At 39.0% G+C, this 25,017-nt stretch overlaps 1 protein-coding gene and 1 non-coding gene across 2 annotated transcripts; both read left to right on the top strand.

The window, feature by feature from the left end:
* The first annotated feature begins 3,782 nt into the window (after positions 1–3,782).
* On the top strand, positions 3,783–24,944 carry rerglb (RERG/RAS-like b). Its single transcript, XM_057837298.1, has 5 exons — positions 3,783–3,842; positions 7,594–7,650; positions 7,761–7,834; positions 8,648–8,793; positions 24,254–24,944. The coding sequence occupies exons 1-5, from the start codon at positions 3,791–3,793 to the stop codon at positions 24,540–24,542; spliced, it is 618 nt and encodes a 205-aa protein (XP_057693281.1). The 5' UTR covers positions 3,783–3,790; the 3' UTR covers positions 24,543–24,944.
* On the top strand, positions 20,623–20,694 carry trnaa-ugc (transfer RNA alanine (anticodon UGC)). The gene has a single exon. It is a non-coding gene; the product is annotated as a tRNA-Ala (tRNA).
* Positions 24,945–25,017: the final 73 nt, after the last annotated feature.

The following is a 25,017-nucleotide window of genomic DNA, read 5'->3' as shown; positions in this document are numbered from 1 at the left end:
AAATATGTATTTTATCCTTAAACTAACTATCTAAAATTAAAAAAACACAAAAATGAATTTCTTTGTAATTCTTCTCCCCTAATAAAATTTACCATTTTGTTTCCTGCAATTGTTACATTTTTCGTTAAGAAAAAAGTTTACATTTTTATTTTGAAAACTCAACTTTTTACACCAAATTATTTACTTTGTGCCCCCAAACCTTTTGTACCATTCGGATTTTGGCAAGATGAAACAGTTGTTGACTACTGTCTGATTACGTGGCGGCCGTGTTGATGTTCATCAAAAGTTACCGGAAACCTGTTGGAGTTTAATAAACAAAGGATGTCGATAATTTAATTTTTGTTTAAAATATATGATTACTATTGCAAAATCACAACCCTTTGTTGAAGGTTCATGTCTTTTTTTCTTTGATATCTGACATAATTTGTAGCTTTTTGATTAAAAATGTATTTCATTTGTGTAATAAGATTACAATTTGGATTCCCCAAACTACACAACTTTAATCTCATCATGTTTTCTGGCAAACTAAGAGTTCTCTGGACTTAATTAGCTTTTCTCATGCACGTGTTACGGTGATTTCTAAACAGCACAGAATGAAGAGAACATTCTATAAACATCTAGGACGTTTTCATTTCATCTTTTGACTTGGACACGCAAACACCGTTGTAGCGCTTGATGAAGTCAACATAAGGGAGAAGAGAACGTCCAAAAATGGGAAACGCTGTTTGCTTGATTGACTCCATAATTGACTGACAGGATTCCTGATGCTCAGTATAATGACTGTTTACATACAAAACCAAGAAGCCTCGTAGATTTGACCATAAACACATAAAATTATAAGCTTGGTTTTCATGAATGATATTCTTGTACAGTATTCCTTGGTTGTTGGTCTCATTGCAGGCAAAGAGGCGCAAGCACCAATAAAGGAGAACTTGGAAAAGAGTCTAAAGCTCTAGAAATGAGGATCTATCGGGGAGAAAAATGTGTTTTTAATCACAGGAAGAATAATTCTATTGGTCGCTACAAGGTGCATGTGAAATGTAAAGGTTTGCGGAGGGATTTATTGCCTGCTTGTGCCACTGCTCGTGCGATGTAAGTCTGGATAATGTGATGGGCGCTCCAATCGACCTTTTATGATTTGAGCCTCGCGTGCCAAGCTCGGACTGTGGCAGTGTAAAAAGTCGTCCACATTTTTTCCTAGTTGTGTCACTATATGAAAATTGCATAAATTGTTTATTATTTCAATAAAACTGGTTTTGCTTGGAAGTGACTTTTATGAAGTCTGGAGCAAAGAGGAAGTCATAACCTGGAAGAAGAAAGACTTCTTGCGAACTCATTATGAATAGTAAATTTTAAGTTCCCAGTTCTGTCGTTAAAAAAAGTGATGCTGGAAAGGATAAAAATCTAATCTGGGTCAGTGTTTTCTTATTTCCTTTCATACAAAAAGCAGACAAAAAAGCTGCAGTATGCATGGCAGGCCACTAAGTGATGTGTCTTATACATGAAATTTGCTGAAAGTTGAACTTTCTGTTGAATTTGTTGCATTACTCCTGATTTTTTTTATACTTCTCGTTATGATGATTATACATTTATATTTCATGTTGATTTGTGAACGTTATTTTTCCTAATTTTCAAAACCAATATGGTATTTTTTAATGCCTTGTTATTATTGTTGTACTGATACCATTTTTTGGCTCCCAATACCGCAACACCTGGCTGTGTAATACAGCCGATGCCGATACTGCACCAATACCATGTTTATAAAATAAAATACCACTAAATTACTGCTTACTCAATTGGATGTAAAATAATGGCTTGGTCAGACACTGCTTTAACTCATTGACAGCACTAGACATGGAACGAAGGTTCATTTGCTGCCACGCTACCACTTCAAATAGATTGGATGTCTACTACTAGTGGAAAACCCATTTAAATTCAAAGTAGAAGGATGATTGGACATTTATCTCCATCTTGACAAAGGCGAAAAGCACTCCTTTTTTTACAGCAGCGTGCGCAGCTGGCAGCCATCTTGGATAGGGCGACCAGCAGTTGGAAACTAAATCTCGAAAAGTGTATACTGCAGCATCACCATGTTATTTCTTAGTACTCCCTGATGCCGACATTTTAGTGCAGTATTGATACAAGCAGGGCTGTCAACAGACTTGCAGTTGCCTGGGGACAAGAGACCATTATAGGGCACCCCCAACCCACCCCTGCCACCGGCTTGTCACGACAACATACGCAGTACTTTTAACGCTTTGCAAGCAATGACAGTGTAAATTTTCAAATTATTTGAGATGGACAGTTAAATTTAACAGACCGTAATGTGATGTGACACATTATAAACAATTTCCATCGATTGTGCCATGTAGGCTACAATACAATACAACTGAGAGTGCTATGCCTGCCTGCTAAGCAACAAAACAGTATAACTAAACATCCTGTGCCTGCCGCATCCACATGGGAGTGGGACCCGGGATGTGGCCCCTCCTCAGCTCTGAATGTGGGCTGCCTGACAGCTTCCTGTCTATCCCTGACAGGCGCCTCTGCTGTTCCACTGCTGCTCGTTTGTGCTGTTTCGGTGATGGATTCGTATTAGCGTTTGCTATAATACACAGTGGGTTGTAAACCCAAGAAAAATATAGCCGACGGACCCGAGTCTGTTCAGCCTCGTACACCTACTCCCCATAACATATATCCCTGATCTCCCATCACCTTCTCTTTCCTCAACACGAGCAGCATGTCTTGTCATACCGCTCAATAGGCTAAAAGCGGCCGGTGACAGACTCGAATCGGGCTTTGGTCACAGTGATCGCGAATGTAAATGTGTTAGCGGCTGTTGTTCACTTACCGACATCACCGTCCACAGCCAACTCTACAGTAATTCTCTGGCTTCTTGTCCCCCTTTTAAAAACTTCATTTTTTCCCCCTCGTTCACCTCTGTGATCTTCATCTCTTTTTCTTTTCTTTTCTTTTCTGCGCACCCGATTTATGACGACTCGCCATGTTTAGAGTTTATAAGAATGACAGATTTTAATTTCCCGCTTCAGGGCACGTACTTCGTAGTGTAGCCTTGAGTGTGCCAGAGTGGGGTCAAACCATTCTCTGCTAAGACAGAGAGGGTGGGGTGTTGTGCAAAAAAATAAAAAATATATATATTTCAAATATTTAATATGTTAAAGTTTTTAAGTATATATTGAGAAGAACATAATATTTAATCAGACAATTATTTGAATTAAAAAGAAATAATTGAATGTAAAGTAAAATAAATTAAGGGTCATTCAGGGGCCCCTATGGTCCTGAGGCCCGGGACAACATACCCGGTTGCCCCCAACCCCCTTTCGACGGGCTTGGATACAAGTCTACTTGGTATGATAGACATGGCAGCCCAATTACGTGAAGTTAACTTTTCAAGGGGCAATACTAACTGAGGTTGGAAGTATAGTTTTCTGGCCTCTTAATATCCATTTAAAAAAATCTTCAACTGGACATTACTATGAGCATCTCATGATGGCAGGTTCGCTGTATCCCGTTGTTCTGAGGAACAAGAACGATTGCAGCACAAGACGTCTCCTCGCTGTTTTCCTGACAGGAGCAGGGAGATAGATCAGTGCTGGAAAGGACACAAGTAAGGAAAACAGATGCCGGGACAAAAGAGGGGAGAGAGAGGGAATGAAAGAAATGTAGAGGAGGGGAGGGGAGCGCTTGTTTTCCTTCCTCTTGCCTCCCTCCTACTTTGAAACGAGTCTCCGTTAAAAGACGGTAATCAAACGGCTGCAGGAGTGCAAGCATGAACGACATCAAGTTGGCCTTGCTGGGAAGTCCAGGAGCAGGAAAGTCAGGTAAGCTTCTGTCTTGAGTAAGTTATCATGCTCGTCTGGCCACATATGCTCCACTCAGAAGATATGTATATTTGCATTATTTTTCAATTTCAATGAGAGTGATGTTTTTATTTTTTGGGGAGGAGTAACCATTTTACAATTAGTCACTGGAGGGGGTGTTTTTTTTTTTTTTTTTGGGCCCACCAAAATGTATGGTGGATAAACCACACTATGAAAAACTAAATTGCAATATATGCCATTTTATTTTTAGGTTTATACATCCTAAATAGGAATTTAGAAGTGATTCATTCTTCCTCTTCCTCCCCTTGCTACTAACTGTACATTGGGGACTTTTATTGAATTATTTATTTTTAATCATTTGTTTGACTTTTTTAGAATATTTATTGTCTGAAGTCACTGATGGTGCAGTGGTTCATTCACCTGACTTCAGCTAGGTGGTTCCCAGTGAGTGGCGGTGTGATAGAAGGTGCGAATGGTTGTCTGTCTGTCTGTTTGCCCTACAATTGAGTGGTGACTAGTTTAGGGTGGAGGCCGCGCTTTGCCTGAGGTCAGGTGGGATAGGCTCCAGCACCTTGCCGACCTGAAAGTGGCGGAACAATTGTGGGCAGGACCCGGGTGCGATGAGTATAAACGGGCCCCACAGGGTGAACGTCCAGTGGGTGGGCGTCCTAGTAGATACCCTATTGGCCCGGTATCTGCTAGAAGAGGCCTATCTATCTATCTAGACGGTGTTTTTTGCATTGAAATAAGACTGAAAAAGTGGGGGTCGTCTTATATTCGCGGTCTAGACGTTATACCCGTTCACAACGCTAGATGGCACCAGATATCATTGAAGCGATGTTCTGTCATGACAGATCTCAGCTACTCTAAAGTTTAACCAGTTTGCATTATTTTCTTGCAATGTTTCTCCTTATTCAGATTTGTTTCAAGACTACAGTTAGTTAGACTTCACTTTGATGGTTAATGCAGTTATTGCAATTTTGTTGTTTTATCACAATAGATTAGTTTATTTAGTTTATTGCCATTTATTTACGAATGTGATTGCACTTTAGTTTACATATTTAAATGTTCAGATATTAAGATTTGAATGAGGCAAAATAGGAGGTTTTTTCTCTCAAATATGTTATAATCATTTGTTTCAGATGTACTGTAATTATTTCCTGTATAAAAATTAATTTGGTGTTCAAAAAGTCTTTTTTCAAACTTGAGTCTTGAAAAAGAGGGGGTCGTCTTATAATCAGGGCCGTCTTATATTCGGGCCAATACGGTAATTATTCTCGGGCTCCCCCACACTTTTGTGGGCCCTTCAAACCAATCGTCCAATGTGTTCAGACAACCAGCTGAGTGTGCGGGTGTGTGTGTGTGTGTTGGGGGGGGGTTAATTAGGGATATTTTAACACTTAACCATTATCTGTCAGCTCCGCACATTTCACCTTTCTGTTTCACCCTCCCCTCACACAACCATGCCCCCTTTACACTCGCAAACAGGGCCACCTAGAGGCCCGAGTGCCGCACCCCCCTAAGCTCCGCCCCTGGATGGATAATTGCATAATGACCATTTAATTTGTTATTTTATTAATTAATTACAAAATCAGTTTTTAAATTGAATAATAAATTACAATTTGTATCTGAAACACTGTTTTTTTCACTAATGGTATAAAATATTTACTTTAAAATATTCACGATATCTCTGTCTCCTCAAAACACCTTCCTGTCTGCTGCTTTCTCCTAATAAATAAAACAAAACGAACAACCACAATGGGAGTATATCAAACTCCCATTCGGCACATTAAAACTGTTCAGACTATACTAACACTCAGATTCCCATTCTCTGTGTTTTAAGCAGCTGAACACGACAGGTGAACAAATGAAGTAAATAAAAAATACGATATATGCTATTTACATATTTTTTATATATATACAGTAACTCATTCTTTTTTAAAACAAATGTCCTAATTGTTAAATGTACAGCAAAACGGTTTACATGTTGAAAAAATACATTTTGACATTTCCCATGTATTCTATAGTGAACGCAATTGTTGAATTATTTAGATTTTGATTTTGATTAGATGGAAAAAATGACATTCTGTTCTATTGTTGTTTTTTGGGTTGGGGGTAAAAGGCAAAATAAAAATGCAATTATTTATACCCATAACTATGCTGCAGACTGAATATTGCTACTCATTAAAGGAACAGACAATATGAGACAGATGGTTGGTCAAAATTACAAAATATATACATTAAATCACAAATTTCTTAGAACCAAAATAACAGAAGAAACAATGTTTAAACAAAGAAAATAGCACATCTCATAGGCGCAGCCATTTTGGGACGAATGTGATGTCAGTCATACCCACAGTCCTTTCTGCTGGAAGTAACTTACAGACTGCCAGCTAGAATATGTCAGAAGAGCAGAGAAGGATGAGGGCTTATCAGGTTTGGGTTGGGGGCAAAATAAAATGGCAGATTAAGTTCCCAACTTAGAGAGTCTGCACTTTTAGTCCTCTCAAGTCATGTGTCGGAAAGCCAGAGCTAGCTGAGAGTTAATAGTTTGGGCAGAGCACATTGGGAGAAGAATATGTGTGTCAATCATAACAAATCGATGAAGATTCCCATGTGGGGACCAATCATTTATCATACTTATATTACACACCGTTACATATCAATGACAAATGGAATTTTTGCCATATGCTACAACTTTAGCAGGCACTGCTAGTGCACAGCATGTAAATGCTGATAGACTGGAACACAGTTATAGAGAAGAAAAATAAAATAAAAAAAAACAAAAAACAAAAAAACACCCTTTTTAAAATTTACGCTAGCTGTTATGTATTTTTGTCCTGTAAAATCTATGCGCGAAGCAACTATACCAACCACAACTGGGAAACAGCACAGCAGAAGACACAAAGCAGCACAAACGCCACACCAAAGTAAACTACAGCAACATAAACCAGCCGACAGCTGTATGAGCAGGACAAAAGACACAACATTGTCCTTCATTGAATATTGTTTTTTTATTTTTTATTTTTTTTAAAGCTAAATCCATGAATGAGTGATTAATCAAGTGACGACTCATATGTGAAGAATATCACCTACACAATAGCCTAGGAAATTGAGGGGTCAACTGACATCACATGCAATGGTGGACTATACCGTACTGGCATTTATTTGGCTAAAACAGTTCTGGCTTTAAAAAATGTCTGCTAACAGCAATGTATTTCATTTCCTGGAAATATAGGTTTTATTGACATTTTCCTTAACTATACACACCATAAAAATGAAATTAACAGTGTTTTTTTTTTCTAAATGATTGAAAAAGACTCTTTCTGCTGGGATACACTTAATCACATACTTGTCTTGCACTTTAAGTTGCATCATTGCATGAGGTTCCGTATGGTGCAATGCAAAATATAATGGCCATAAATAATGTACTGTCAACTGACCAGTTCACTGGTGGTAAAGTTGTGTGCCAAATGCTGTGTCCACAGAGGAGCATACCCCTTTCTCAGTGCTTGAGCGACTAATTGAAAGTGATACTCAGCATAGCTGCAAAGTTGGCCCAAAAGCAAAAAAAGCTGACAGGCTTTCCAGCTGCCTTTCATGTGAGGCTTGGCTTTCCCCCCACACACTGGCAGCCACCGTTGGCACCGTCTTGAAGTTCATTGCCCACCACCCTTAAATCCGCCGACACACTTGAAACCATGCTGGCATGCTGGGTGTACTGACGCTCCTCAATGTTTCATTTGTTCAGCTGTCCTCGTGCGCTTCCTGACCAGACGCTTCATCGGAGAGTATGCTTCAGACACCAGTGAGTTGACAAAAGGGGCACACAAATTATCATTACTAATGTATCTAAGGATTTCTATTACACAATATGTAAATTACGAAAAAGCTTTAAATTTATTTGGGTCACTGCAGATTCTCTGTATCGAAAGAGGCTGTCCATCGATGGCAGGCAACTGAATTTGGAGGTGTTTGATCCGTGCTCACAGGTACAACACATCTGCCATCTCTATTCTGTTAGCTTCATATCTTTGTTCTATCTGATTTCCTGCCCCACAAACATCTGACTGAAAGGAATTTATTGACAGGGAGTAAGGTTTCAATTTCTAATGCAAACCCCAAAATTCCACTGCTTGATTATCAGGAGTTATACGCCAAACCACAACCGGCACAAATTTCTTGAAGTTGGGTAAAACGCTTGCCAAGTGGACAAGGCCCAGGTAGTGTTCCAATGACAGGCTTGAACATATTCTAAAACACTTCCAGCCTGGATGGAAACATTTTGCTGCATTTCACATAAGTAGACCTAGCATTGACCTCATCCATCCACAACTTCATCAAGAAGGTAATCTGAAGCGATCCACGCAGGTACCCCAAGGCCATGTGCAAGCCTTTGAAGACAAGAGGCGCATAACTGAACTAAAAAAATAGAACATTTTATTGGATTGGCCTTAGGGTCTCAGAACATTGTCCCGTCCTTTGCAGCACAAAGACATCATGGAGTCAATAAAGCCTGAGGAATTTTACAGTTTTGCTGCTACGTGCACGTGATCTTGCAAATATTACCCTCAATGTTGCCCATACAATGAGGGAAGAGCTCCAGGAGAGCTCTTTTAAAGAAAAAAGGAAAAACAGAAACCCTTCGATAATAATATTTGACAATGTTAGTATATAAATAAGAATTTATGTCAAATTAACTCATTAGCTTACATTGCTGGCCATATATCTCCAAACAATTTGGCCTGGGAGGGCTGACAGTGATCACTCAACGCACCTGGACTTCTGTTGTGTTGTCTTGTTAGATCTCAGAGGCCAGGTGTATATTGGAGGAACCAGTGGAGTGGGCAGACGGCTTTGTAGTAGTCTACAACATCAGCGACCGCTCTTCCTTCCTCGACGCCAAGAGCATCCTGAGGCAGATACATGAAGCCCGTCGGCAGGATAAAGGGTCAGAACTCGCACACTACATGAAATTCAAAATAACAGCAAATTCATTGCTGTTTAGAAATCATGTCTTTGTAAACTCATTGATCTCAAGTAAACTGATAAGATCACAGGGTTCCAATTGCATTCAAGTTCTCGTTGTACATGGCGGAAAACACTCAGGTGACTTGAAGTTCCGCTCTGAGACCCCCAATTTGGTCAGATTTCAAAATTGTCCGATATCCATGTGTGATACATCATTGGAAAGCTTAACATCTCCATTTTCTGGGGGAAGAAAAATTTTGAACTGGGGGGCATTTAAAAAAAAAAAAATTTAAACAGCAAAACCCTATCTGGAGGCGAAAGCACGCGAGAGCAGAATTACAGACGCCATAACTTTAACGAGATATTATCGCGTACTTACCTTGTTTCGATGTGTCAAGACACAGTTTCGAATGCCCTCAGCTGTATTTTTGGGGGGTTTTATGGGTGAAAACATGGCAGTATAACAAGGGTCGCGATGCAGAAATCGCAGACATCAAGGAGTGATCGAGATTTTCTTTTTCATATATTTACCCCTTTAAACGTTTTTTTTTTCTTCAATTTTTCTTTGTTTGGAACGATTATTTAGATCTGAGAAAATGCGATAGTCACAAAAAAAATACAATTAAGCGATAGTTATGAGGCACATATCTGTGACTTTTTTACAGATGCCATTTTTTTCATTGTGACGTCATTTGTTGAAAGGTTTAAAATATGCGAGTGAAGAATTTTTTTAAAGTCGTTTTTTTTTTTTAAACGAAATATTATACATCAATTAATGATTATAAGCTAAAAATGACAGACATTTTGAATAACAAATATATTTAATTACCTTCGTTTTAATGGCTGGGTTAAAACAAAAGCGGTTGCGTGACGTCTGTAAATGGGGGTTTTCAGGGTAAAACGAACAAATTAAAAATAGTTTGGGGGCTTAATGTGCCATGAACTTGCTATGGCAGCATATAAACATATTGTTCTATCAAACACAACAGTTGTTTTGGCTTAAAATACAGCACTTTCTTTTAAAGAGGAGTGCAAGAGCAGAAACTGCTTTTTCAGTCTAGTCTGTGTTTTCCGCCATATATATATCTATGAAAAAATCCTTCGTAAAAGATTTCGAGGTGACAGTTTTCTGGCGGTTCATCTATAATAATATTTAAGGTTTTTGTTGCAATTTCGCACAATAATGTGTAACGTTTTGAAGAAAACTGGAGCGTGTTTTTAAAAGCTTGAAAGAACGTTAAGGAAGCTCCGTCCTACTTTCTTTGAAGCTGCGCACGGATCCTCATGCTGGGATAGCTGGTTGGAATGCTCCCATTCCAGGCCCACTGAGTCACGATGAAATGATTTTTATTTGCTGAAAAACGTGACCGTTAGCTGTTCTAAATGGGGGCAATGTAACTGTGAATAGAAAACTAGCCCAACAGTTGCAGAGTACATGCTTTAGCAATTCACAAGCAAATCAAAAGCAATTCAGCAATTCAAAAGCAATTCACGCTTTTATAAGCTCAAGGCTGGACTACTGCAACACATTTTATGTTGGTCTTCCCAAGTGATCAATTTCTCGTCTCCAACTTGTTCAAAATGCTGCTGCTCGATTTTTAACGGATACACTTAGACATGAACATATTACCCCCATGCTATCATCGCTCCACTGGCTTCCAGTCCATTTTAGAATTGATTTCAAACTTTTACTGTTTGTTTTTCATTCTATTAATGGCCAGGCTCCTTCTTACTTATCAGAAATTTTAACCATCTGTAATTCTGCCAGGACTCTTCGTTCTACCGGCCAACTTCATTTGCACGTTCCGAGGTCCAAACTCAAACAGTGGGGAGACCGATCTTTTACGGTTGCTGCCCCCAGGTTGTGGATTAGTCTTCCCCCTGAAATCTGCACCACTACGAATTTAGGCCTTTTTAAATCTCGGTTAAAGACACACCTTTTTAGACTCGCCTTTCTCCCAGATTAGTGTAGCCTGGTTTGATTTCTTAAGGGTTTTTAATGTTTTCGGATTTTATCTGTTTTATTGTTTATTTGCTGTGACTTTTATCGTGATGTGTTGTTTTGTTTCTTCTCTTTTTTTTTCTTAATGTCATTGTGTAATACTTTCCTCCCTTTTTATTTACTATGAACCATGTTTGTCTTTGTTGTAAAGCACTTTGGGGACCTTTCGGGTTTTGTAAAGGGCTATATAAATAAATTTGATCTGATGCTTTACATTCTTATTTCCAAGCTTCAGACCCCACCATCTCCATCTTAGCCTGATCATTTTAGAATATGACTTCCTAGCCATTTTGACTTACCGTATTTTCGCGACCATAGGGCGCACCATATTAAAAGGCGCAGGCTCATTTTCGGGTGATATTTTTGTATTTAACACGCACACCAGGCACACCGCATTATTGGGCGCATGAAAAACGTACGCTAGCATGTACGCTAGCATGCCGACTAACGTATATGTTTTGAAAAAGGCAGCAGGAGCAAAACTGAGTCCAATTGTACGTTATTAAAAAGTTTAACAAAGTACTCACATAAATTTTAATCAATCCACAAATCCATCAAAGTCCTTATCTTCTGTATCCGAATAGCGTACCGCACGTAACACGTCACATTTGCTCATTACTATTCATAACATTAGCAACTGTTGCTAGGGGGGTCAAACTCGCGTTTGACCCTCATGCTAGATGCATGTAAATAGTGTACGAACGAGATGTTTACAGAACTAAACCTACCAATTCCGTCGAAAAATGATGTCCCTGGTGCCAAATTCACTGGTAAAGATGTGGAAGAAAATACAAATGTTCAGTTAAAGAGATGGCTTGAGTGTCGAGGGCTGAAAAAGACTGGAAAAAGAGCCGACCTGATCCAGAGGTAGCTTTTTTATCGACACCTTTTTGTTGTGTGCATTGCCAAACGCGACTGACAATGACATTCTCCTGTTTCAACAAGCTATCCTTTACAACCATATGCCCTATCTTTCATATATTTTATATCCTCTGGTTGTCTTACATCTCTGACCGTTCATGGGGGTAATTTATATTGTTATTTTTGAGTAGCGATCGCAAATGCTACTCAGTGGCAGCCAACGAACACTTTTCATTTTTTCATTAATAACAAATCTTAATGTTATTAATTTATTTACACTTCCCCCTTACTAAGGTTGTTTCTTTACAACAGAAAAGATAACGCTGTTAAATCTAGAGCCTACCTGTAGGCATGAACAAGGCCAAACATGGCTAATTTAAATCCGCATTTCAGAAAAATAGGCCTACAGGCCTATTGTGATACATAAATGTTAGTCAAAGCAGTAGTCCCACCTATAAGTAACTAGGTAGGAGGCCATATAACATATGTATATAGATCTACACGCACACACAACAAATTCTTAATTCACAGTTCTCAACAACTACTGTAAATAAAAAAGATTGTTCATAAATATCACGATTGATATGTCGGTCAACGCATGGCAAAAAGCCACGCTAAAAAATAAGTAAAAATATCAAAATGGCTTACCCCTTTGGGGCAGGCTGCAGCAGGCATTGGATTAGGATTGCCGTCTGTAGGACCATGGCCCCCAACGAAGTTTTCTGCATATGAAGGTGCACTGGCGTCGTTACGCCTATTTGAAGCCCCCTACAAAAATCTTGTTGTTTTATTGAAAAAAAAGCTGCCATATTCACTATGAAGTTGCTAGAATTGTATTTTAAATCAATAATCATGTAACCTGTCATTATTAATTTTAATACGATCATAAATCTTGTTCATATAGAGAACGCCCACATCACTAAAAATTCAGTCCGCGTTTTCCCTGTGACTTCTCGTACCAGAACTTTGTGCATGTGTACCTCTGACGCCCACAGAAGAGCGTGAACGTGAATAGATGGATGAAGGACAGACATAGTACTATTTCAAGAGAGTGAGTATTTATCACTGCTGGGAGTAACAGTGAGTTAGCTCCAACCGCATGCTAACAGCAGAAAGTCCCATGTAATTAATAAATCAAATGCTCCATGTTTGACAAATCAAAACCTGGCTCCTCATGACAGACAATCTCTGCGCACGTCTTATCTTTTTCGTTTTGCGGTCAAAAGTTACATCCCAGCGCTAGAATAACGCTGCTACTTAGCTACTACTAGCTAGTTAGTTTGAATGCATTGTGAAGGTCCAGGTGGTTTATAGAGTTAAGTCTTTTTTTTTTCACTACAACTGTCTTTGAGGTGACTTCCTTCGAATTTGGGGCATCAGTTGTGTTTCTCAATTCACACATAGATGAGTACAGAAGCTGAGCTCATTCACGTACACTATAGGTAAAAGTTTGGACACACCTCATTCAATGCAACAGAAATGAAAGTCCCAAACCCAAATGGCGAGAGTGTGCAAAAAAGTAATCAAAGCAGAGGGTGGCTACTAAGAAGATATTAGAATATTATACATGTGTTTAGTTATTCCCCCCCCCCCCCCCCCTTTTTTTTTTGTTTGCTAAGTACAAAATTCCACACATGTTCATTCATAGTTTTATTACCTTCAGTGAGAATTCACAATGTAAATAGTCATGAAAATAAAGAAAATGTGTGAATGTCCAAACTTTTGGCCTGTACTGTATGGTTATCATCAGTGGATGGTCATAATAAATCACTAAATAATAATCACTCCATCACCTTTATTGACCTGTAGGAGTCAGCACAGAGGAGCAAAGAGGGTGAGAGGGGAGAGATCTCTATTGTAAAGGTGATTAGGGCAAGGGCGTAGGTTTGCATAGGGACAGTAGGGACATAACACTACCAACTTTTCAGGATGCTCAAATTGTCCCCACCAACTTTTAAGCGACCTTATTTGAATTTTACAATGAGTTCAGCTATAAAGGTAATTTAAATTGTCTTCCCTTGTGTTGTTAGGATAGAATTGACCCTACCATAATTAAGTGAATGACTTTTATTATGTTCATACTTATGTTCAGCCCTTTTCACTTGCTGAATGTGCCGGTCCATTTTTTTCCCTCAAACACACGTTTGATTGGCTGATGACTAGAACCCCCACTTTCAAACAATCCCGACAGAAATACATGTCAATATGCCGCTTCCTCCGTCCCCTTTGAAGAGGAGGGATATTAGAAGGGTTTTTTTTTTCGGCCAGCAGAAGCAGCCACTGTAAGTAATGTAAAAATATGTCAATGTTGTGGAGGTGGGGAACGTGCCACTAATTTTGCTACTGAAAGTCCGACCTGCGTCAGAGTTAGCATAACATTAAACTGTGTGAACTTGCTAACTTGTGAAACTCAAGTAGAAAGCTGCTTAGAGGTGTCTACCTGTATGTTTTCTACTGTAAACTTTAATTCAACTGTGCATTATGTGCATTTATTCATTAATTAAAATGTATTTATTTTCTACATCACAAAAAAAAAAAAAAGTATATTTGCAGCCTATGCAAGTTTTTTTTTTTTACCTCAAAAAAAAAAAAAAAAAAAAAAAAAAAAAAAAAAAAAAAAAAAACAACAACAACACAAAAACACAACCACTATAAATTTCCTTGAAATGAAGGAAGCATTTTGAAAAATGACTTTCTTTCTATGAAAATAATTTTAACTTTTTCATTTTTATGTAGTAGCCAGCTATTTTTGAGAAATGTATCCAATCTGTTTGGTCTTATTAATGTAGTAATTAAAAAGTGTACATGCAGGTTATGCTGTAATAGCGTCCCTACCAATGTTGAGACCAAACCTACGCCCTTGGATTAGAGTAATGATTAGAAAGTGGAGAAAGCCAAGAAGATGATTATATATAGCATACACACCCCCACACTATACATATATATATATATATATATTCAATTCAATTCAATTTTATTTGTATAGCCCTCAATCACAACAGAAGTCTCAAAGGGCTTTACAGAGGCAATATGATACACAATTAGAAATGAAGCAACAAAGATGAATAGATGCAGTTCAAGTCCTGGGTATCCCCTATATATATATATATATATATATATATATTTATTAGAGATGTCCCGATCCGATATTTGGATCGGATCGGACGCCGATATGGGCAAAAAAATGCGCATCGGATCGGAACATGGGAAAAATTCCGATCCAGACTACCAATTCAGTTTTTTAAAAAGTCCGGTCCGGGTTTTCCAGCGCACCGATTTACATAATCCATTCCAGTTTTTGCTTCGGTTTCCCAAAAATCCGGTCCGCATTTTACGGCACACCTTCAACACACTACATTTACATGACCGTCTCCCAATTTACCGAGAGACTTTATCGGTAAAAATGTCAGCTGTGTGGGATCATTTCACCTTAAAGGACGACAAAGAGGAAGAGGCAGAGAGCAACATATGCCACAATAAAGTCAAGCGTAGTGGTAAAGCTGTAAGAAGTTTTAATGCAACCAACCTAATCAAGCATTTAGCGAAATACCACCACAAACAATATGAGGAGTATGTTAAGAAAACCGAAGACAAAAAGAAAGGTCCTACGCAACTAACACTGGCAGAAACCTTTGCTAGTATGCGTGACAAACTGGCACTCGACAGTCCCAAAGCCCGGGGAATAACAAGAGTCATTGCTGAAGAATTCATTCTGGATGACGAGCCATTATCTCACGTGAGTAAAGACGCACCATCCAACACGCAATTCGGCCGCTGAAGATTCGAGAACGATTCACAAACATCCAAATTCCGATTATTGAAATATGTCAAGTAAAGCGGAACTAATACACAGCGCGGTCTTCGGGACGCAATGAGAAACTGACCGCATTGCGTCCCGAAAATAAACATAACTTGTCTTAGACCCGGGTAATGCCAATGCTCAACTCAGGCTTTAGCTCAACTCATGCCGCTGGATAAAAAACACAAGAATACCTGACTTCTGCTGACAGCCGCAACAAACTACGTCAATGTCGTTTTTTACTGGAGATAATAAATATCATATGTATATAGAACCAGATGCAAAATGACAGACTCGACTGCGTTAGCAACATTGAAGTATTGAAAACCAGATGCGTTAGTAAACAGCCGTCATCTTAAAGTAGAAGACTTCCCTAGTAGGCTGTTGTGAACCTTCCAAGCGAACCTAATTAACTTTTTATCTAAAATACTCCTAAATCGGCAAAATCTTGACTTGAATCTATCTTCTAAACAGTTTTAAAACTTTCACATGTTGAAAGTAGACAGAAGGGAAATTATGGAATAACGGGAGCAATTTTAACAACTTTAACAGTTGATTTGCAAAATTAAATGAATTGAATGTAGTTTAAAGCTGCTGATACAGAATGGGGACTTGAGTATTTTATTTACTGTTTTAAAATGTTAACTTGATACTGAAATAGTCGTTTATTTAAACCTGAGAGGCTTTTTATACAATTTTTGTAACTAATGCATGAAACATTAAAAGCATCTAATAGCTTGGGGGATTTGTGGGATTTTCCACTGAGGTTGTTGGTGTGTTTTGCTTTTTTAAGACAGTTCACAATATTATTTGCACGTTTTATTAACTGACTACGCCATTTCAGTTTGTTATTTATAATGTTTTGTGTTTGTCACTGAATAAACAAGTCAGTTTCTTGTTACCAACCGTTGTGTGTTATTCAAACTCACCTAATTCAGCTGGCTAGTTGTTACCAAGGGTACTAGAACCTTTTACAACATGTATCTGACAACTTAGTAAGGAGGCTAAATAACTTTAAACTTTAACACATGCTCAGATAGGTCGGTATCGGTATCGGATCGGAAGTGCAAAACAATATCGGTATCGGATCGGAAGTGCAAAAACCTGGATCAGGACATCCCTAATATATATATGTTTATATATATATATATATACTGTATATATATATATATATATATATACATACACATATATTTATATACAGTATGTATGTAAAATATTTGGATATATATTTGTGCGTGGGGATGTGCACTGTGCAGGGGTGTGTGTAAGCAAATTAGCCTGACCCAGATATTATTTCAAGAAATTAGAAATGAAGAAATTAGTAGTATTTTTTCAGGGTTTGGAATTACAGACATTTTTGTCACATACTGTATGTGCCCAAAATGTAATCGGTGCGACTTACAAATATTTGGAAACACACAATTACTGTGTTGTGGGCGAAAGTCATGGCATTAGCTTCTATGATTACACATTTATGTATATGGCGGAAAACACAGAGAAGGCTGAAAAACCAGTTTCTGCTCTTGCACCCCTCTTTAAAATAAACTGCTGAATTTTAAGCCAAAAGAACGATTGTGTTTGATAGAACAATATGTTTACATGCTGCCATAACAGATTCATTGCGCATTAAGCCCCCGAACTATTTTTAATTTGTCCATTTTACCCTGGAAACCCCCGTTTACAGACGCTACGCAACCGCTTTTGTTTCAACCCAGCCATAAAACGAAGACAATTATTATATTTATTATTGAAAATTTCTGTCATTTTAGCTTAGAATCATTAATTTATGTCTAATATTTCATAAGAAAAAAGACTTTAAAAAATTATTCAGTGTCATATTTTAAACTTTTAAACAAATTACGTACAAATAAAAAAAAAATGGTGTCTGTAAAAAAGTCACAGATGTCTACCTCATAACTATCACTTAATTTCTATTTTTTTGTTACTGTTGTATTTTTCTCCAATATGGTTGATGATAAATAATCAATCCAAACAAAGTAAAATTGAAAAAAAGAAAAAAAAAGACTCGACCACTCCTTGATGTCTGCGATTTCTGAATCGTGACCCTTGTTATATTACCGTGTTTCAGCCATAAAATCCCCCCAAAAATCCACCTGTGTCTTGACACTCAGTGATACATGCTACATGGAGTTTTTGGATCTAAACAAAGTTAGTACGCGATAAAATCTCGTTAAAGTCATGGCGTCTTTAATTCTGCTCTTTCATGCTCTCACCTCCAGATAGGCTTCGCTGTTTATTTTATTATTATTTTTTTTTTTAATAATGCCCTCCTGTTAAAAAATTTTTCTTCCCCCAGAAAATTGAGATTTTAAGCTTTCCAATGATGTATCACACATGCATATCGGACAATTTTGAAAGTTGGCCAAATTGGTCTCAGAGCAAAACTTCAAGTCACCTGGGTGTTTTTCGCCATATATTAAAAACGCTACGTTGACTTACTGGTCATCTCCTGGGGGCTAAGCCTTCCTAATTCTTAACAGCTAGTGACGCCCCTGTGAAGGTGAATGGCTTCACCTTGCTGGCGTTTGTTTGTTTGCGTGTTGGCCATTGTTCACATTTTTTCCACAGTTTTTGGCTTCGGGAAACGTATGAAGAAAACATCCTTCATATGTGGACCGTCGTAAAGTCTCGAGTCATTTCTACAAGTTCCAAGCAGCAGTGTTTAATCGGCATGTTCTTTTTTGAAAGATTACCTGCAGAAAACAAGCAGTAAAAGCATGGGTTGTATGCGAGCACGCTTTTATGTTGACCCCCTTCCGGTTTACGATGGTGACGTCACGCAGCCTTGCGGTCTAAAAATGGCATTCGTGCGTTACGAACAGGTGGGCGAGGTCTCCATCAAACACAGCAGCTCAACACTTTCCTTTCAGCAGCGTCTTCCTCATATAAATCACTATATTGTTGGTGGCAGTTTCTTGTAGTTTTGCGTAGGTGATAGCCTTGAGTTTGAACTGGGCTTCGTAAGTGTGTCTCTTCGCAGTAGATACCATTTTCGTGGGTCGTTTGCCAAACCAATGTTATTGTGTTGTTGCAGCTACTGGGGAAACGCCCCCTATCACATGCAACATGCACAGATGCATGATTGATCAAGAAGTGTTTTTTCAGTGTGAGACCGATTTAATATGGACCAAAAAAAGCTCCTGATCACCTCCAACTGCTAGTAGTCGGAATGTGACTCAGTGGTAGAGTGCTTGCTTTGCATGTATGAGGTCCTGGATTCAATCCCCAGCATTTATAGTCCATATATACACTGCGAATGTGACTTCCTGGCACACACATATTTTTTAACAAAAAGAGTTTCTTTAGCATGTGACCAATGATGTATTGCCTGAGAAATTCGCACGCACCACTAACTGCTACTAATGGGGATTAGGGCTGTCCCAAACGATTAATTTCCTCCCGATTAGTCAGCCGACTATTTTTACGATTAGTCGACGAATCTAATAATTTTTTTTTTTTTTTACTAATTTAATAATGACATTTTTGTTAAAGCTTATTAATTCACAAAAAAAAACATTTTGGAACAACTAAATTCTTTATTAACGTATAAATAAATAACATAAATATCAATAATAAATCACAAACAATGAGGTCAAATGCTGCTGGCATTAACTGGTGCAAAAAAATGTAAACGGAAACACTGTGACTTCACCTTTTTAACAGGAGTCAAAACAATTCTCACTCTTTTTGGGGTATGTCATTGTCTATATTGTTCTAAATGTTAAAATGAATTGCAATGTCCCGGACAATCATTTTCAGAATACTTTGTGTGAGTTCAGATGCTCTTTCCGGTGTGCATTCCGCATTTTTTGGGGAGGGGAAAAACTGTTCAACTTTTGTTTGTTTTAACCTGAAGATAACGCAGAGGGCACACTGAAATATTACCACAATTATTTTGAATGAAAGGCACACATACCCAGAGTAACAAAAATTAAGTATATAGTATTGATTTTATAGTATACTACTATATGTAAAACTTTACAATATTAAATAACTAACATTAGTGCAGTCATGGATTACAGTAAGCAGGCCAGTGGTGTTTCCATATATATTTTTTATTATCTTATGTATATACAGAATATATGTATATATTTTCCCTAAGTGGGAGCTTCCATGATCCTGATAAATTTAATAATAATTAAAAAAAATATATAATTATATTGATTATTTTATTAAATAAAAATGCGCGTTGATACGACGCACATAAAAGCAACTTCCATTTAAAAAATCGTTAGAGAGTTGTATGGATTTACAATCCGCTAGCTTGTTGTTTCTTGCTGTCTTCGAAAATTATACTTGGGTGACGGCGCTTCAAGTGTTCGTTTAGAGCCGACATGCTACCGTGGTATGGGAGCTCAGCTTAGCAAAGAGTACACACAGTGGCACCCTCCATATTTTCCTTGATATAATTCAAGGCTCTGGCTATTCTGGTCCGCTTTTTTGGCTTTATGCCGCTTTCACGTGTTACCATCTCTGCCCTTTTTGGAAATTGGCGGTGTTTTCAACTCCTCACCGGCGATTCACTTGGCTCGTTGTCGTCGGTTCGTCCGATTTCCTCCTCGGGAAGGCGGCGGCGTGCATAAAAACACCGAGAGGCGTCGGATGGCTCTTTAAGGATACTTTTATTGACCAAAACAAAAACGTGGGGGATGAAGTCACTCAACTCGGCGCTACCCGCTCACTTTGCCAACTCGCCGATCTCGCTCGCTCGCTCGCCCACTTTCTTCCTCTTTGCTCAATCTGACAACGCCGGTCACATTGAAATAACAGCGGCTCCCTTGGGGGTGCCAGTAACAACCGCTTGTATCGTGAGCGCCTGCCATTCTAAATTTTATCCGTATGAAATTTTTTTTAACCCGTCATTACCCGTCGACGGTAAGTCTTTGCCCCTCGACGCATTTACGTTATCGATGACGTCGACAACATCGACTAGTCGGGACAGCTCTAATGGGGATGTAACTCAGTGGTAGAGGGCATGTATGAGATCCTGGATTCAATCCCCAGCATTTCAAATAGTTTTCGATGCTGCTACACCTACCACAGACGCTATCCTGGAAAAAAGGAAAGTGTTTCTTCCGCGTGAGAGTTGCCTGAGAAAGTCGTGAGCACTCCAAAAGGTCGGTGGGGATGTAGCTCAGCGGTAGAGCGCATGCTTTGCATGTATGAGGTCCTGGGTTCAATCCCCAGCATCTCCAGCCTATATTTACTGTGTGAACGTAACTTCCTGGCACAGACACTCTGGTGGACAAAAAGTTATTCTTTAGCATCTGACCAATGATCTATTGCCTGAGAAGTTCTAAAACAGCTACTAGTGAGCAGGCAGCTCAGTAGTGAAGCGCACGCTTTGCATGTATGAAATCCTGCATTCAATCACCAACATTTCCATTAGCTTTCGATGCTGTTACACCTGTGATGCAAATGTGACTTTGCAGCACAGACACTGCCCAGAAAAAAAGAAAAGGGTTTCTTCTGAGTGATCATAGCCAAGTTTCCGAGGTACTTCCACTTTACTTCCTTATCTCTGCAAGCAACTTCCGTTTTATAATTTCTCAATTTAAAACAACAGCGGAGCTGGAGTAACATCAAAATCCCTTTAATTAAATTTAAACAATTTGGAAATATCGAATCCATTTGCCATCATCGGGACAGGGTAGGAAAACATGTTGATGAAGGCAGATGTGGAACCAAGCTCATGCCACCACAAAGACCGGGTGTTTTTGTAGCCATGCTGCAGGTGTTTATGGAAGGTATGTGCTTCCTATCCCTGCATTTTTGTGTATCCTGTGCAAAAAAAAAAAAATACTAAACCTAAAATCTTGATGGACATTGATTGACATATATCGAGACTACGTGCATTCTACTTTGATGATGGAATGCTCGACTCCCGGGGGCGGCCGAGAGGCAGGGGCTAGGACAGATGGTGCCTCGCCTCGCGGCGGACTGTCAGCTCGAGATCCAACTACGAGCTTTTTAACAGCAGCAACTTGAAGATACATTATTGGAGCTGGAATTACCATGGACAGCGGGAGAAAGCCCGTCTGAATGCCACCAGGGTCTCATAATGTCGGGTGAAAGTTTGCCTCCCTTAAGCCCTGCTGTCTTATAACACATTCCTCGTATGCTCAACCTTCGTTAATATTTTTCTAATCATTTTATAAATTGTGATTTATAGACCTGTTTTGCACATGCACCAATCTTTTTAAGTAGAACAAGAAATGGAATCATGTTGTCCAAATGTTTTATTGCGATCAATATTTGCAATAAAAAAAAAAAGACATACTATTTTTGTTTATATGTACATACCTTGTAGTATTTCCTTGTAACGACAAAATCCGTGTCAGCCTTTCTGCGTTTGGCAAATGTAATATAATTTGTAATTTCACCTCATTTTGGTCACTCAAGTGGCCGGCGTAACAATCTGCACATCACGTCGATACAGGCTGACAGGTTGTTATAATTTTGTCCACGAATGATCAACGAAGTGATAAAAACAATCATACAATCTCATCTACGTCTCATCTATGTCGTGCTGAAACAATTTTTGGAGATTCCATGAGTTCCTTTGCTTTAATTTTGCAGTTTTGTAAACACACTGCCGCCCATGCTCTGTTAGAAAAACACTTCAGCACCTGCTCTTAATGGTAATGTAGCTCTGTGGTAGAGTGCTTGCTTTGCATGTATGACGTCCTGTTTTCAATAGCCAGCATGTCCATAAACCTTGTAAATTCTATGAATCGGACTTGTGAGTGCAGTTACACTGTTCAATAAAACCAGTTTCTTTATTCTGGGAAAGACATGGTTAGATGGAGATGCAACATTCCAAGTCAGTCATATTAGCAATTACTATGAATTCTGAGGAGGACAGATCTACTATTGGGAATGTAGCGCACATCTACCATGTGATATTACATAGGGTGACCATATTTTGATTTCCAAAAAAGAGGACACTCAGCCCGGCCTCAAGATACTTGAATTTTACTCGAAGTTCACTCAAAGATGCCTATATCACTTTGATATATTTAAAGTGTGCCCCCTCACTCTGAAACCGAAATAAACTGACAAACTATTCAACCAGCATGTTTCCAAACGTAGCAGTTCAAAACTACGTTTCGCATAATGCCTAGCGTGGTTTAGCTTACTGAACGCTAGCTGAGGCAAAAATTAAACTTTGCTATAAAAGTTTACAATCATCGGCAGCGCAACGATGCGACACCAAACGGGATTTTACAATCAAAGCTCCGATAGAAGTCAACAGTTGCCATTATATACGTATTTATTGTAAAAAACGTAACAACTGGGCAGGCGTTGTGGCCAAATCGTCAACCCAGTAGATGGCGGTAATGCCTCATGATAGGGGTAAACTGCCAACAAAAACAACTCCCTACTGCTAGGAGCCATGTCATCGGAGGCAGGCGCTGCCACCCAGCGGCCGGAGGGATTCTCTTCAAATTGGTCCCGTGAAAAATCATAAAAACTGGACATTTTTATGAATTTATAAAACCCGCCCGGACGACGAAGATACTACGTGAAAGTAGGACTTGTCCGGGCAAAAGATAACGTTTGGTCACCCTAAATCAGACATGTCCAAAGTCTGGCCCGGGGGCCAAATGCGGCCCGCAGTCAAATTTCATCCGGCCCCTAGCCTCTGTCATTAAATCAATTACGTCTGGCCCGCACACAGACTTAATACCTTGGTCAGCAGTGCTGCTACCAGCACATGAAGTAGCTTACACGCTAAATGCTGCTCCTCATTTACCCACTAAAAGGCCGCAGCACTCTAAGCAACATTACACCGTGTGACCCTTCCAATTTTCTAAAATGGCGACAATCAACAAAAAAAATAAAGTTGACTGCGTCAGCCGACGCTTCAAGGATAGGTGGAAATTGGACTATTTCTTCTCTAAAATACGCAACAACTCGGTCTGCCTCATTTGCAAAGAGACGGTAGCTGTTTTTAAAAAGTTCAATGTGAGGCGATAATTCCAAACAAGACACGCTGACATGTACGACAAAATTATAGGGATGATACGCAGCGAGAAATTGAAGCAACTTGAAGCTAGTTTAATTTCACAGCAGCAGTATTTCACAAGAGTCCGAGAGTCAAAAGAGAACGCTACAATGGCTAGTTGCGAGATTGTTGAAATTATTAATTAAAAAAAATAATAAAGCAAATGTGACACACAGAATGGCTTGCTAAAATTTGCTTAAATATATTGTTCTACATAAAGAACGTCAGCCAAGGTCGGCCCCCCACATTTTTACCACACCAAATCTGGACCCCTTTGCAAAAAGTTTGGAAACCCCTGACCTAAATTATTACAACTGTTATGGTGTATGGAGACATTTAAAGCACTGAATGTCATGGAGATGTTAGATAAATTTCTCTTCTCACTAAACATTAATGGAGAAATCATTCTAAAAATACTATTTGAGATAGAAATGTAGCTTCAATATGGAAAGGTAAGTATTAAACTTATCATCCAATCAACTGAATGAATTGTCTGAGGATGTTTTCGTAAGGCTGACCTAGGGCACGGAAGCATGATTTATGGGGATGTAGCTCAGTTCATGCTTTGCATGTATGAAGTCCTGGCATTCCCAGCATCTCCATTTTAAGCAACAGCAGTCCTATAACACTAAATATTCAAAACAGTAAGTAACATATTGTATATATGGTCTGTCTTTTACACATAATCAATGTCTCTTTCCTTTAGTTTAAACCTTTCTCTTGGTGTTTTTTTGTGCTTTTTATAGAGATCAACTGGGTGTCCCTGTGTGTTTGCTAGGCAACAAGCAGGATCTCTGCCATGCCCGGCAGGTGCGTGAAGAAGAAGGGCGCTGCTTAGCGCAGGAGAACCGCTGTCACTTTCAGGAAGTGTCAGCGGCTGAGAGCTACCAGGACATTGCTGGTTTGTTCACACAGCTCATCAGACAAGTGATGGAGCACCTGAAGTATCGAGCTGACCGCCGCCGCTACAGCGGCTCCAAGTCCATGGCCAAGCTCATCAACAACGTGTTTGGCAAGCGGAGAAAGTCGGTGTGAACAAAGATCCTCTCTGTGTGTAGAGATGAATCGAACAAGCGGGAACGTGGCATGTGCTGCCTTAAACTTAAATGAATATACAATAGTTTGATCGAACGTTCATGTTGTTGTTGTTTTTATGCTCTTTTGTAATTGTCCTAAAACGCCACAGGATGCCGCCAGAGCCCTGGACACATTTCTTGTGTTACATGACAATTTTCAATTAATGAAATAGCAGTGGGGAAGTAGCTCAGTGGTAGAGCTCATGTTTTGCATGTATGAAGTTCAATCTAGGTCCATTTTTTGTATGAAAATATATGAGCTTTGTGTGTATTTCTCCAAGGCCTCTCTGAGGGACATCTGTCAGGTCATCATGGAAATAAATCATCCATCTAAAATTGGCTTTGTCAACTGCTAAGTTAATTAAAGGATACAGTAGACTTGTTAGAAAATCAATTCATCATTCAAGGTTAAAGTGCGTATGACACCAAAAAGT

This window comes from Corythoichthys intestinalis, chromosome 5, assembly GCF_030265065.1.
Source record: "Corythoichthys intestinalis isolate RoL2023-P3 chromosome 5, ASM3026506v1, whole genome shotgun sequence".
NCBI classification, from domain to species: Eukaryota; Metazoa; Chordata; class Actinopteri; order Syngnathiformes; family Syngnathidae; genus Corythoichthys; species Corythoichthys intestinalis.
The sequence above is the reverse complement of the archived record's forward strand: the minus strand, read 5'-3'. Positions and strand labels throughout refer to the sequence as shown.

Coding starts and splice junctions, on each gene's coding strand:
- rerglb (XM_057837298.1), top strand. CDS start 3,791: ATGAACGACATCAAGTTGGCCTTGCTGGGAAGTCCAGGAGCAGGAAAG. Junction 3,843..7,593: donor TCCAGGAGCAGGAAAGTCAG/GTAAGCTTCTGT, acceptor TCATTTGTTCAG/CTGTCCTCGTGCGCTTCCTG. Junction 8,794..24,253: donor GCCCGTCGGCAGGATAAAGG/GTCAGAACTCGC, acceptor TGCTTTTTATAG/AGATCAACTGGGTGTCCCTG.